Below are 16,255 nucleotides of genomic sequence, written 5' to 3'. Positions count from 1 at the left end.
CGGCCAATCATGGCCAATCACGGCCAATCGAAGCCACAGCTCTAGATGAGCACAGAAGGGCCCTCCCGTTGTAACGGGAGGCGAAAACCAACCGCCAAAAATCCCCCAAAGGGATGGAAAGGCCACTCACTCCCACAACAAATGGGGTGTGAAAGAAATACTCGACATATAGGTCATTCGCTCTCCAGAGACCACCGAAGACACTACGAAACACCTGCAGAAAGAAAAACCTTCGGAAAATGGATACGACACCAGAGGAAGCAGCTCAATTAGTGGCACTGCTGCTGAACGGACTTTGGCAGTATCAAGTTGCTGCACGCTTAAAAATAAGCCGTTTCCGGGTGCGACGAGTCTTGCTGCGGTTCCTGGAGACTGGTGGCTACATCAGGAGGCCTGGGTCTGGGAGAAGACGCTGCACCACCGCTACAGACGACCGGTACATTGTATCGGGCTCTTTGCAGAACCGCTTCCTGACTGCTGCTGAGCTGCAGATACTGCTTAGAGCAGCTCGAAGAACTGCAGTGAGCATCTCCACAATCAGAAGAAGATTGCGGGAGAAGAAACTGTTACCCCGAAGAGCTGCCACGGGCCCCCAATGGAAGCCACAGCATCGAATTGCCAGAAGGCAATAGGGTTGTTTCCATCTACAGATCTTAGGGCAGAATTGTATCCCAATAAATTCTTTTGGATTATAAGAACATGTTAAACTACTTTTATTTAGGGGACCTGTAATGACCATATTATTGTAAATATTGAATTTAAAATATCTTTTGGCACACGCCACGTGACCAAACTCAAAACGTCTTTGAAGATTCTGATGACGTCACAACTCTCGGATTGACACTGTAGACAGTTAGGCGATAAACAATAAATGAAAAATGTCAGCTGACAGTTCGTATCTTCTACGTGTGTATGTAGTACATTACATGATTTTATTGACAAGTTAATAAAAAAATATATATAAGTAATACAATTAACTAAACTAAAACTACTATATAAAACTAAAAATCTAAATCTAAAATGGGCCCCCGTGGCAAGGTACCGAGGATGCTGGCAGCATTTCCTCGCTGGATCGCTATGCTCAAGCGTTGGGCGAGGAAGCTGCCAGCTCTCTTATCCCCGGTCCCATCCACCAGCCGTTTCGCCAATTGCCGGTATAGGCCCTGCGCTGCGGGGCCCCACGGACCAAGAGTCTCGACTCCAAATGCAACAAATTTGTAGTTGGTGTCGAGACTCCCGTATTTGCGCTTTTTGAGCGCCTCTGCCGCTTCCGCCGCCGCGCCGGCTTTGTGTGTAGTACCGTGGAGGTGGGAAGGTGCCAGCGTGTCAACACAAGTTGCGTCCCACACGAGCACACGTCCCATCCTCCACGGAATCAAAGACATCCCGTCTGGTCTCTTGCCATCGTCTCTGGCAATACCGGCAGGCTCCAGTATAGCCGGAACGTTGACGGTGGCAAGTGACCGACGGATTATGTCGTTAAGTGCAGCGTGGCGCGAAAGGCGACCCGCGCTACGTTGGCAAGCAAGTCCGTGGCGTCCCAGTTGGTCCACCTCAAAGCCACAGGAGCATTTGTGCGGTGCGCAGATTGGGGCCCCTAAGCGTAGCCCCATTGCCAATCGGAGTGTTTCGGAGTCTAGGTGGGTACCAATATTGGGCGATGGGTAGGCATTCAGCCAGTGGCCTGCCTCTCTGCAGCCGACAGCCAACAGCCGGGCTCGCTCAGCTCCTGCGCTGCTATTTAGGAGGGAGGTATATGTTAATTTGTTTACAACATCGTCCCACCCCCTTTGTGAACATGGGTTGTGTGGAATGTTTTGCCCCGGGCAGGCAGACAGCCAGGCATTTCTAGCGTCATCCAAGCCTGAGATCTCGTAGTTTGTGGGCGGAGCCCTTATGATTTTTCCTACGAGGCCAGCAGAGCTGTGGACAGACGATAGAAATGCGGGCAGCGAAACACTCGAAATTTTGCGCACTCCGAGCCCGCCGTATCGGACGGGCAGGGATGCTTGGAGCCAAGATTGTTCGGTGAGCTTTAAATTTAATATGTATGTAGTTATGTGTCAAACCGTAAACTATGACGTCACACAATTTTCAAAGAGCGTTTTGGGCGCGAAAGCATATGTCAAAATATATTTTGTTAATTTAACATATTTAAAGCCGTTTTTAGTATAAAAGTTGAATTTTAGGGCAACTTTTAGTTAATATCAATGAGCGGAATTCTTCATAGCAAAAATCAAACTGTCAGAGAGATTGACCTAACTGTTTTATCGACTTATCGATGTTACGGAATAATATCGCATTAGGTATCCATAATCAACTTAAAAGATTATTCTGTAACATTTGACCTCTTTGATAAGCAACTTGCATCTCCATATTAAAGTAAATCATGTCAGCGTCACATATGTCATTTATGTCACTTGAGTTTTCATGAGTGATTTCCGTGCCGTGTTACTAAAATGGTTAATCCTAAAAGAAAAACAATAAAAAAATGGATACAGAAAGATTCTTCTCTTAGTTTCAAAGAAGATTCTTCCACAATATATTGCTCTAAATGTGACGTTCATTTACATCAGCTAAAGAAACATTGTGTTGAAAGTCACTTAGTGAGTAAAACTCATTCGTCACAATGCTCAAAAAGTACGAGTTCAGACACATTCTATATAGATTTAATCATATTTTTAGTTTCGTGCAATATTCCATGGAAAAAGATTAACAATCCACAGTTTAGAATATTTTCACGGTCGACGAAACATTAAATAGGATGGGCAAAAGTGTCACTAATTTGATTGTAAGAGAACTAAAGAAAAAATATTGTTGTAAATCTTACTTAATTGGAAGTAAAATTTTTGAAAAAGTCGATGGTAACTCAATGGCTGAATACATAAAAAAGCAATTGCAGAATATTTGGCACAATTCATATAATGAGCATGTTAGAAATGTCCTTGTTTTGAGCACTGATAGTGCCGCGTACATGCTAAAGGCTGGTAAAATCTTAAAAGCTACTTTTCCAAATCTACTACATGTTACATGTCTGGCACATGGATTACATAGACTCTGCGAGCACATACGATCTCAATATAAAAGTGTTGACGCCTTAATATCCAACGTAAAAAAAATATTTTTAAAGTCTCCATATAGAGTCCGAATATTCAAACAAATTTGTCCATCCGTACCATTGCCTCCAAAACCTATTATAACTAGGTGGGGCACATGGCTTAATGCAGCTATATATTATGCAGAAAATTTGGAATTGTACAGCGGATGATCTGGAGAAGCAGCCGACTAATTCAAGCATTAGAGAGCCGGAGGAGGACGCAACACCCGTCATCATTTTTGACGAGCAAGTACCACCCAAGCACGCAGGTCAGCGCTGTCGCACGCTCAGTGCAGTCGAGCCAGAATCTGCAGCAGCGGTACCTGGCCAGAGCAAGCCTGCGCCAGCACCGCCATCACCGGCCGAACCTAACGACGGCACTGATGCGTTCTTGTGGTCGGACTGCCACGAGAGCCTTGCCACGGGCGCACCACCCGTTGCAACGAGCGCATCACCCGGTGCAACGGGCGGTTCCGTCGCCGACCAGGCAGTTGTCGATATCCCGGCAGAGAGGGAACCTTACCGGGAAGGATATTTGAAGCGGAACAAAAACATTGTAGACTTTAAGAAGTATTTTTAGGTTAAGGTGGAGGGAATGTAGTAAACGTAGATATAACGCGCGGCTGCGCCCGCGCCGGGCAGTCATTAAATAGCTACGATACTATCGATACGTGTGTTTGACTCAATCCTCCCGCTATACCGTTTACAACAGGAATGTATTACAGAAGTAATTTCAAACTTAAATTCAAAAGAGACGGCTGCAATAAGAGAAGCAAAAAGAGTACTTAAGCACAATAATTTGAGAAATGATCTGTTGTACATAAAAAAAAGTTATGGCATTTTATGTGAAGCAATAATCAAATTACAAACATCCTGTTTATCCTTATTAGACTCTCTTCTAATACTTGACCAGGTGAGAACTATTCTAAATTGGTGTGGATCTCACACAGTGCAAATAAAACTTGAAAAAGTACTAGATAGAATTCCGGACTACGACATGATACGCAAATATGCTGATTTTATAGAAAAAAGTGATTACAGCCAAAACACCGTTATCGAGTACTACAAATATGCTCCTGTTACTTCAACTGAGGTAGAACGCTCGTTTTCATCTTATAAATGGATCTACAATGAAAAAAGGAGTAATTTGAAAGGTGACAATGTTGAAAAAATAATGACTATTTTCTTTTACTACAAGGAAGATGAAGAAAACATATTTAGTACAGATTTAGATTTCGACTGTTATTTTGAATGAAGATTAGTTACCTACTCTTAGCAATATTTGTTTTTAATTTTTCATGATAAGTTTCATATAGAAAATTTAAATTAAAAGTATTTTCTGTTTTATTCTTTACTATTATACTAAAATACAGTGGCGGTCAGCTAATTAGGGACACCGTTAATTTGTTTGTATGTATATCCAAAAGCCTGATTTCATTACTTTAACTTTGTTTCGTTAAGTGACAAATATTTATCGATAAGTCGATAAAACAGTTAGGTCAATCCCTCTGACAGTTTGATTTTTGCTATGAAGAATTCCGCTCATTGGTTAATATAGAACGTACCCAATACAAGCGTTTCAAAAAATTGGAAACAACCCTATTTACCCAAGTGCACGAGCAGCAATTGAGGAATATCCTCTTCTCCGACGAGACGAGGGTGTGCCTTTACACGAACGACAGACGCAGGAGGGTGTACAGGAGGCAAGGAGAGCGGTCCACACCAGCCTGCACCGAAGAAACTGTCAGCTACGGGGGCGTCTTCATGTTTGACACTAGCAGCAAGTGGGACAGAAAAATGCATTACAACTAGGGTAACAGCACCAGTGGCCAGCCAGGGACCAGTAGTCAGCCTTTTAAGTCGTTTATTGGTCATAAATATCTAGTATATTCGATTAAACAAATCGCGAGTAGTCAAATAGGAGCTCTGATTCCTTATTCGTTAATACGTAACGCGGCAGGTGCGGTGAGGTATCGGGGAGAAGAAATATACTCGTTCATAAAGGTGATGTTTGTTGACGAGAGCTAGAATGTCATGTCCGCCATATTTTTTACTGCACGTGGTGTTCTTTTAACGCGTGAGAAAAAATATGTTTTAATATAAAAAGTTACTGTTTTTTGCTAATGATGGGTTTATTGGTTAGTTTATCTATTAAATTGCGTTATATTTAAATAGAAATATCAATATTTAACTTATAAATTGAGGAGGTTGACCACTGGATACCACTTTTTTACAAAAAATCCAGTGCCCAGCCTCCCGCGGCTGACCTTTGGGTTATTAGTTATTTTTTTTATTTTCGATCCAATACGACCGTTAGGACCGTTACATTTACATTTTCAAAGTTAGTTAGGCATGTCTCAGTCAATTTAAAGTAAAACCCAGTAGTCAGCCGCATTTGAAATAACGTTTTAATGCGGCTGACCACTGGCTTTCACGGATCCAGTACTCAGCCATTATCTTCCTTGGTACGTCGCTGCCAAATATTATGAACTTTAACTCATTTAAATAAGGTTCAAAAGTGTATACATACTTTTGTTGAGAAATATTCCAATATCTAACGGGCCCCTGCACGGGTTTCACCAGCATTTAATTAAACCGATTTTAAAAATAATGAATTCTATTAAATAAACAGATTCATTAATAAAAAATAAGAAGATAAATACAGTGTTTATTAGTTTGCAAGAATAATTTTAAGCACCTATGGCCTACAAATTTCGTGGCATGAGAATTATACTTATAGGGGTATAGGTACCTACCTATAAATACTCTAGCTTCCTACCTAGGAATGATAAATATTATAATATCGTTAACTTTAATACAAATAATAGTGTTTTTTATTTCATTGTTATTAATAGTTTATAAAGGCTGAGTACTGGGTACACAAAGGATGCTGACTGGATTTTAGAGGCTGACTACTGGAGAAAAGTGCCATTTTTTGTTTAATCTTAATTATAGATATTATAAAGAGGATTGTTATTTTTTGACATACTTTGTTTTAAAACTATAATAAACAATTGATCTAACCATGTTATGCGTTTATTTATCCGACTAATCCTGTAGAAACGTCGAGAGTACAAACTTTAAAAATGCGTTATAAGGCTGACTACTGGTGCCTTTACCCTATCAAGGTAAACGGAATAAGTCTCCGAGCCTTGATCGACACAGGAAGTTCAACCAGTTTCATAGACGAAGAAGTCATTACACAATATGGCCTAACCACGAAGCCTTGAGGCCAAAGCGTATCAATGGCAACTTTAGAGCACCAATCGAACGTTAGTCAAGTCTATACAGCAAATATAACCCTAGACTCGAACTCAATCTGGCTTAGTCCTTCGAGTTTTGAAAAATCTGTGCTGCAATGTTATTTTAGGTCGCAACATACTGAGGCAGTATTCTTCAGTAGAATTTGATTTCGGCGGTCATTTGCCTGCGGCTTATATCGGCCCCGTCGATTTATTTGTCAATTTCACCTGAATGCCACCCGGTTACAGTGAAATCTCGCAGACATGCACCTCAAGATCAAAAGTTTATCGACTTCTAAGAGACTTCTAGCTGACGGAATCATTGAAGAGAGCAATTCGCAATGGCGCGCTCAAGTCCTCCTGACAGGCGGCGCGCATCACAAAAAAAGTGGCTGTGACATAATCGGACAGACAGACGGACATGACGAATCTATAAGGGTTTCGTTTTTTTCCATTTGGCTACGGAACCCTAAAAAAACGTATGTGTAATGACTACTCGCAAACTGTAAACAAGTATACTTGCCTTGATGCTTATCCACTTCCTAACATCGAAGACGTTATTTCGAACTTCAAAGTATTCAGCAATTTTCGATCTAAAATCAGCCTATCACCAAATTCCTATTATACTTGAAAATAAGCCCTTAACAGCCTTTGAAGCAGCTGCCAATTTATATCAATTTCGTCGTATCCCGTTCGGGGTGACGAATGTTTCAAAGAGCTAAAGATTCAATAATCCGGAGAACAAATATTGATGGAATCTTTCCTTATTTGGACGATATACTCGTAACTGTATGTGAGAAAGATAAAAAAAGATCACGACGAAATTTTTTTTTTAATCGCAGAGGAGTATTACCTGACTGTTAATAAAGAAATAGTCAGTTTGCTTTAACAGATATCAGTATTCTTGGATATAATATAAATAACGGAATTTTAAAACTCGATACTGACCGACTGCGTCCGCTCCTCGATTTAGCATTGTCTCTAAATTCAGCATCTCTAAAACAAGACATATAGAAATACCCTTTGGACTCTAGACAAGCTGATGCATTTGAAGAAATTAAACGCATTATATCGAAGTCGACGCTCTCCGCCATCGATCGTGATGAAACTTTTACTGTTGAAACCATGTTGAAACAGATGCATCAGACTATTCCATCGCTGCTTCGCTGACACAAAATGGCCGACCCGTGGCATTCTTTTCAAAATTTCTAAGCGACAGTGAGAAAAACTACCCTATCATTGAGAAGGAAGCCTACGCTGTAATAGAAAGACTCGAAGATAGAATCGGGCGATCATTTCATCTCGTAACTGACAAAAATCAGTAGTAGCTTATATGCTACAAAGGCAAGCCAGTAAAATTAAGGACGATAAAATTCAGAGATGGAGAATAGAACTTTCAAATTATACTTTTGACATTAAATATCGTCCAGAAAGTCAAAACACTGTAGCAGACGCTCTGTCAAGGCAATTTTGTTGCCCAGCGTCAACCGATGACCGTCTAAAAGAATTACATCAATCACTTTGTCATCCTGATGTGGCTCGACTAATACACCAGCTGGATTAGATCTAAAAATTTACCATTTAGCTGTGTCTAACATGTGGGGAAATCAAACCCAGATTCAGCAAATCAATTGGGATTTTAATAAAAGCTACCGCTCCTTTCGAGAGATTATCTATGGACTTCAAAGGGCGAATACCATCAGCAACACGGAACCAATATATTTTGACAATCATAGACAAATACTCCAGATTTCCTTTTGCGTATGCTTGTGCTGATATGAGCACGGAGACAGTCACAAAAAACTTGAGCCAACTGTTTTCTGTATTTGGATACCCCGCAACTATTCGCTCGGACCAAGGGACTTCTTTTATGTCCACTGAAATTAAAGACTTTTGACATTCTAAGGGCGTCTCCACAAGCAAATCCTCACCTTACAATCCTCAAGGAAATAGACAGGTGGAACGTCTGGATGGATGGTACTCTCTGGCAAACAATTCGCCTTGCTTTGAAAACTAAAAACTTGCCTATTACCATGTGGGAGACTGTGACGATCCAAGCGTTACATTAGCATCCAATCTTTACTTTGCATATCGACTAATAAGACACCGCACGAGAGAATATTCAACCACTGTCGATGATCTTCGCGAGGATAATCTTTGCCGCCATGGCTACAGCCCGGTAAAGTCTTCCTTAAAAAATTCATTCGTGCAAGCAAGTACGACCCTCTGGTAGAATAAGTTGATCTAATAGAAGCAAATCCCAGTTATAGCTCAGTGAGATTATCAAACGGCAAAGAGATGTTAGTTTCGAATCGTCACCTCGCTCCCAGGGGTGCTATCCCACTAACGGAAACAAATGATCCTACTCAGTGAAATAAGAGCCCTTAATCCTTGGAGCGTTCTCCGATTTCACGAAATAACGCTCGATAGATGGCGTTGGCGCTCGGTACGCGAGCGCCGGCAACGCGACGCGCGTTTCAATGCAGACTAGAATAATCTTGATAGTTTTCAATATAATTTCAAGCAACATTAATTTTAGTGTCATATGATATCATATGGGCACTCTTTATTTTATTGTATATGCACAGTAGTTTTTTTTTTTATGTACACTACTACTAAGTGTACAGACTACAGAGTGTACTATAACCCTTGCTCTTTATTCTGTCTCTTTCACACCAATGGAAAATGAAGAAGTTACTAAATGACTGCAGGTATAAATAAAGTATATTAGTGCGATAGAGAGACAGATAGTGTTTCGTTGTCGTATCGTAAACGATTGGCATGTTGGCCACACACTTGCTTATTGCCTAGCCAAAATACCAATCGTTTGCGTATATTAGTGCAATAGAGAGAGAGTAGTGCTTCGTTGTCGTATCGTAAACGATTGGCATGTTGGCTACGCACCCATGATACCTAGCCAAGAAGCCAATCGATTGCGCATATTAGTGCGATAGAGAGACAGATAGTGTTTCCTTGTCGTATCGTAAACGTTTGGCATGTTGGCTACGCACCCATGCTGCCCAGCCAAGATGCCAATCGTTTGTGCATATTAGTACAAGAGAGAGACAGGTAGTGTTTCGTTGTCGTATCGATTGGCATGGTGGCTACGCACCCATGCTGCGTAGTCAAGATGCCAATCGTTTGCGCACATTAGTGCTATAGAGTTTCAGTGTTATTTGAAATCACGTTAGGGTTTGTATTATTATTTTTGACCCGAATGAAGTCCATCCAGGTTCTTATGATGGAGTCAGGAGTTGGTCACCAGAACTCCTAATCTACTCATTATAATTCCATCGTGCTTGGGCTCAAAAGATTTGCCCTGACGAACACCATCGATCTAGATGAGGTCCAGGGTCTCATGACGGAGTCAGGAGTTGGTCACCAGAACTCCCCAGAACTCCTAATCTACTCATCATAACTCCATCGAGTTTGGGCTCAATAGATTTACCCTGATGAGCACCATCAATCTAGATGAAGTCCAGGGTCTCATGATGGAGTCAGGAGTAGGTCACTAGAACTCCTAATCTACTCATTATAATTCCATCGTATTCGAGCTCAATAGATTTGCCCTGACGAGTACCATCGATCTAAATGAAGTCCAGGGTCTCATGATGGAGTCAGGAGTTGGTCACCAGAACTCCTTATCTACTCATTATAATTCCATCGTGTTTGGGCTCAAAAGATTTGCCCTGACGAGTACCATCGATCTAGATGAAGTCCAGGGTCTCATGATGGAGTCAGGAGTTGGTCACCATAATTCCTAATCTACTCATCATAACTCCATCGTGTTTGGGCTCAATAGATTTGCCCTCACGAGCACCATCAATCTAGATGATGTTCAGGGTCTCATGATGGAGTCAGGATTTGGTCACTAGAACTCCTAATCTACTCATTATAATTCCATCGTGTTTGGGCTCAAAAGATTTGCCCTGACGAGTACCATCGATCTAGATGAAGTCCAGGGTCTCATGATGGAGTCAGGAGTTGGTCACTAGAACTCCTAATCTACTCATTATAATTCCATCGTGTTTGGGCTCAAAAGATTTGCCCTGACGAGTACCATCGATCTAGATGAAGTCCAGGGTCTCATGATGGAGTCAGGAGTTGGTCACCATAATTCCTAATCTACTCATCATAACTCCATCGTGTTTGGGCTCAATAGATTTGCCCTCACGAGCACCATCAATCTAGATGATGTTCAGGGTCTCATGATGGAGTCAGGAGTTGGTCACTAGAACTCCTAATCTACTCATTATAATTCCATCGTGTTTGGGCTCAAAAGATTTGCCCTGACGAGTACCATCGATCTAGATGAAGTCCAGGGTCTCATGATGGTGTCAGGAGTTGGTCACCATAATTCCTAATCTACTCATCATAACTCCATCGTGTTTGGGCTCAATAGATTTGCCCTCACGAGCACCATCAATCTAGATGATGTTCAGGGTCTCATGATGAAGTCAGGAGTTGGTCACTAGAACTCCTAAACTACTCATTATAATTCCATCGTGTTTGGGCTCAAAAGATTTGCCCTGATGAGTACCATCGATCTAGATGAAGTCCAGGGTCTCATGATGGAGTCAGGAGTTGGTCACCAGAACTCGTAATCTATTTATCATAACTCCATCGTGTTTGGGCTCAATAGATTTACTCCGACAAGCACCATCAAATTACCATTATGATGAATAGATTAGGAGTTCTGGTGACCAACTACTGAGTCCATCATGAGACCCTCGACTTAATCTAGATCGATGGTACTCGTCAGGGCAAATCTTTTGAGCCCAAACACGATGGAGTTATGATGAATAGACTAGGAGTTCTGGTGATCAACTCCTGAGTCCATCATGAGACCCTGGACCTGATCTAGATTGATGGTGCTCGTCAGGGCAACTCTATTGAGCCCATACACGATGGAGTTATGATGAGTAGATTAGGAGTTCTGGTGACCAACTCCTGACTCCATCATGAGACCCTGGACCTCATCTAGATCGATGGTGCTCGTCAGGGCAAATCTTTTGAGCCCAAACACGTTGGAATTATAATGAGTAGATTAGGAGTTCTAGTGACCAACTCCTGACTCCATCATGAGACCCTGGACTTTATCTAGATTGATGATGCTCGTCAGGGCAAATCTATTGAGCCCAAACACGATGAGGTTATGATGAGTAGTTTAGGAGTTCTGGTGACCAACTCCTGACTCCATCATGAGACCCTGGACCTCATCTAGATCGATGGTGTTAATCAGGGCAAATATATTGAGCCCAAACACGATGGAGTTATGATGAGTAGATTAGGAGTTCTGGTGACCAACTCCTGACTCCATCATGAGACCCTGGACCTCATCTAGATCGATGGTGCTCATCAGGGCAAATCTTTTGAGCCCAAACACGTTGGAATTATAATGAGTAGTTTAGGAGTTCTAGTGACCAACTCCTGACTCCATCATGAGACCCTGGACTTTATCTAGATTGATGATGCTCGTCAGGGCAAATCTATTGAGCCCGAACACTATGAGGTTATGATGAGTAGATTAGGAGTTCTGGTGACCAACTCCTGACTCCATCATGAGACCCTGGGCCTCATCTAGATCGATGGTGTTCATCAGGGCAAATCTATTGAGCCCAAACACGATGGAGTTATGATGAGTAGATTAGGAGTTCTGGTAACCAGCTCCTGACTCCATCATGAGACCCTGGACCTCATCTAGATTGATAGTGCTCGTCAGGGCAACTCTATTGAACCCAAACACGATGGAGTTATGATGAGTAGATTAGGAGTTCTCGTGACCAGCTCCTGACTCCATCATGAGACCCTGGACCTCATCTAGATTGAAGGTGCTCGTCAGGGCAACTCTATTGAGCCCAAACACGATGGAGTTATGATGAGTAGAGTAGGAGTTCTGGTGACCAACTCCTGACTCCATCATGAGACCCTGGACCTCATCTAGATCGATGGTGCTCATCAGGGCAAATCTTTTGAGCCCAAACACGTTGGAATTATAATGAGTAGATTAGGAGTTCTAGTGACCAACTCCTGACTCCATCATGAGACCCTGGACTTTATCTAGATTGATGATGCTCGTCAGGGCAAATCTATTGAGCCCGAACACGATGAGGTTATGATGAGTAGTTTAGGAGTTCTGGTGACCAACTCCTGACTCCATCATGAGACCCTGGGCCCCATCTAGATCGATGGTGTTCATCAGGGCAAATCTATTAAGCCCAAACACGATGGAGTTATGATGAGTAGATTAGGAGTTCTGGTGACCAGCTCCTGACTCCATCATGAGACCCTGGACCTCATCTAGATTGATGGTGCTCGTCAGGGCAACTCTATTGAACCCAAACACGATGGAGTTATGATGAGTAGATTAGGAGTTCTGGTGACCAGCTCCTGACTCCATCATGAGACCCTGGACCTCATCTAGATTGAAGGTGCTCATCAGGGCAACTCTGTTGAGCCCAAACACGATGGAATTATAATGAGTAGATTAGGAGTTCTAGTGACCAACTCCTGACTCCATCATGAGACCCTGGACCTCATCTAGATCGATGGTGTTCGTCAGGGCAAATCTTTTGAGCCCAAACACGATGGGATTATAATTAGTAGATTAGGAGTTCTGGTGACCAACTCCTGACTCCATCATGAGAACTTGGACTTCATCCGGGTCAAAAATAATAATGCAAACCCTAACGTAATTTCAAGTGAAAATGCGTTTTTCAGAAAATCGCAGCCAAATAACACTAGACCTTACTCATAGTGTTGTGTTCCTGCCGGTGAGTAAGGTTGCCAGAGCTCAACGAGGGGCGGGAGGGGGTTAGGGTCGGCAACGCGCATGTAACTCCTCTGGAGTTGCAGGCGTACATATGCGGGCCGTATGCTTATTTGCCACCGACTTAGTATTTAAAAAAAAGTAACACTGAAAATCCATCAATAAGCGAGTCTGTTAGGCATACTGTAAAAAATGAACTTTTATTAAGATTTTCTAATCGCAGTATATAGCACTTCTCGGAACTCCGTAGCTGATTACGATCGCAACGAATGCCTGACAATCGAGCACAGGTCCGTCCTCTAAGCGCGCTCCGCGCGGACTGAGAGCGGGGCGTCGCTGCTGCGTGATTTATACGTGTTTTAAAAAAATATAAATTTACGGCAATGTAGGTCCCATAGTTACGATTTTTTTTTTATAGGTTAACATAAAGTTACAGTTTGCTATAATATTATTTTTAAAGCAAAATATGCGTACAATTTGCGGAAATAAAATATATTAAAACCCTGTTTTCGCCAAAAAAAATGAAGAAAACTCGGAAGGTATTTTATCAGTTTTTTCAAATGAATCTTCGATTGTTTATCATTCCAGCCCCTCGTACGAGATATGTTGAATCAAATTGTAGTCATTCATGTACCAAATGATTCTTGTTTATAGCAAAATTGAGAACCGTAACGCCACATCTCACTGCAAAATTTGGAAAAGACTCCCAAAAAACCTCATTAAAAAAGAGGTTTAAAAGAGAAAATGAAAATTTGAACTGTTGGAGCCCCTAGTTTAGGAAACGATTATTTAAGTACGTTATCAGTTTTTGAATAAATACTAATAGTTACGTCGTAATCTTGAATGAAAAAGGAAGCATTTTACAAAATACGCTCGTCTGTAGGAATAAGGACTCTTAAATGCCATGGAAATGAGCTACTTGCGGACTAAGGACTAAGGAGGGAAGAATGTCATAAAAAAATATTCCCTATTGTTTTCTTTTAATAAAGCCTAAGATTCATGTTTATTCTTTATTCTCATACCATGTCACACCTATACTATCGTAACCCACATATTGTTGTGTCCCTTTTGTCAGTTACTAAATTCAGAAAGGTGTAACAAACTCTTTACGAAAGGTACACAAGTTATTAAATATTGATAAAATAAGTTTTTGGCAAATATGACATTTTTGGTACATGCTTTTATTGCTGACTGTACTTTTCTTTTACGGGCAACTAATACGTCTAATACTCATCGAGACAATTCCAAAAACCCCAAACACAATTAGGTTGCGTTGTTTTATCAGAGAGTTCTTATGGCTACCTCCTGTCTCCATCATCAGATGAGCTTGATGGTACCTACTCCCGACTTACACATTTGTATGCAAATTTTCAGCTTCATCGAAAACCGGGAAGTGGGTCCAATTTAACTTGCAAAATTTGTCTCATACATACTAACATGGCAAGTTAAAATAAAAGCTTGTAATAAGTTTTTCAGTAGAAAAAGATGCGAATTTCATATTTCATGTGGGACGCTAACCCTTCGCGCCTACATTTTGCCGCTTTTTCTACTGACCTTACTGACCAAAGAATTACTGACCGAAATGAGTTGACAAACCTTATGCAAAATTGTAATGTGTTGCCAATTGCAAAAAGTGTACGTTATTGAAGCAAGACCTTTGCTTATGGCCTCTCTAAACGTCACCAATAAGGCTTCTATAGCCTTTCAAGCCATTTCCGTCAGAAGAAAAACACGGCAAATTTAAAAAATGTAGGCGAGTAAGTGTTATTTACCCATAGAAAACTTTAAAATCACGCCTTTTTCTACTGACAAACTTGTTTGACCGACTATACATAAGGTGCACAAATGCCATACGATTTTAGATAATAGGCGCGCGAAACTCTGCGTAGTGGCGTCACTACCACAATCCATCACAATCTGAAACAAGAAAATCAAAATTTTGTTATCGAATCTCTCTATCTTTCTTGCATATTCGAGCGATGAAGGGGCAGATAACTAAATTTAGATTTTCACGTTTCCTGGTAGGCCCTTTGTAAACAAACCGTCTTGATGCATCAATGTCATATTGTATTATCTGTAAAAACAGTTTAAGGCACAGTTTATGAAACGTGCTAGTCCTGCACTCTGGCGGCATTGTTTTTTTTGTAATATATATACTTCTGTATGTCATTTCAGTTTTACCACGAAATAAATGTTTTTTTTTTTAATACTACGTCGGTGGCAAACAAGCATATGGCCCGCCTGATGGTTTATGATTATGCCGGCTAAGTAAGATGAACGAATTCAATCAATCAGATGCCGCAATGTATTGCAAATCGCACGTTTGTAAAGGCCTCGAATTTGTTGCAACGTTTCTAGAAGCCTTGATCAAACGTGAATCCTGAGAGACTACCGCGAACCGTGTTTGACGTGTTGCCTCCCTGGTACACTTACGTTGGAATTTACAAGTGCGGCAGAGAGGAACACGTCGAACGTGGTTCGCGGTAGGCCTTCTGATTTAAATGCGTGCCGATATTTGCAAAGCGTCACCGGGAAAATCGAAATTCGCAAATTGCGGGGATCTATCTCTTTTACTCTCACTAAGACGTAATTAGAGTGACTGAGAAAAATGCCCGCAATTGACGATCTTCGTTTTTCGTGGTAGGCCTCCAGGGACGCGGCTATGCGGTGGAATGAGATAGTAATATCGCTTCTTCCCTCTTTAAACATACTCGATCGGCAATAAAGTGGAGTCCTGACGGGATCATTATAGGTCAACTTGATCAGATAAATAATTTGCTTCAATCTCCAATTTAATCACCAGTTTTAGTTTAGGGTGATATTTGACCGCTCTAAATTAAAAAAATGCCCGAAACGTGAATACTTGGGTCACATTTGGTAATCTTGCATTCGCACCTCCATTTATCGTCAATATTGGTCATAATCGGCGATCGAAATTAACAAGCTAAATTGGTGTTTGCGTCCGCACGCCCTGATTTGATCGGACAATTTAATCAGTTGGAAAAAAAATGTTCCGTTTGGACTCCATTTTATCAAAAACCGCATGCGATTTGTTTCAAGACTCTACTCTTTCAAGATGTTTAGAGATTTTAACAAATTTAACTAAAATAATACAATTAAAAATAAATAAGTAATATTTGTTTATTG

The 16,255-nt window shown here is 41.3% G+C and overlaps 1 protein-coding gene across 1 annotated transcript; it reads left to right on the top strand.

Annotated features, from left to right (window-relative positions):
- The first annotated feature begins 239 nt into the window (after nucleotides 1-239).
- On the top strand, nucleotides 240-632 carry LOC133529562 (uncharacterized). Its single transcript, XM_061867309.1, has one exon. The coding sequence runs from the start codon at nucleotides 240-242 to the stop codon at nucleotides 630-632; it is 393 nt and encodes a 130-aa protein (XP_061723293.1).
- The last annotated feature ends 15,623 nt before the right edge of the window (nucleotides 633-16,255 follow it).

Source organism: Cydia pomonella, chromosome 1, assembly GCF_033807575.1.
Source record: "Cydia pomonella isolate Wapato2018A chromosome 1, ilCydPomo1, whole genome shotgun sequence".
Lineage (NCBI taxonomy): Eukaryota > Metazoa > Arthropoda > Insecta > Lepidoptera > Tortricidae > Cydia > Cydia pomonella.
Note: the sequence above shows the minus strand (reverse complement) of the source record. Positions and strands in the feature narration are given on the sequence as shown.

Bases quoted from the DNA above. Each gene is read 5' to 3' on its own strand.
- LOC133529562 (XM_061867309.1), top strand. From the start codon at position 240: ATGGATACGACACCAGAGGAAGCAGCTCAATTAGTGGCACTGCTGCTG.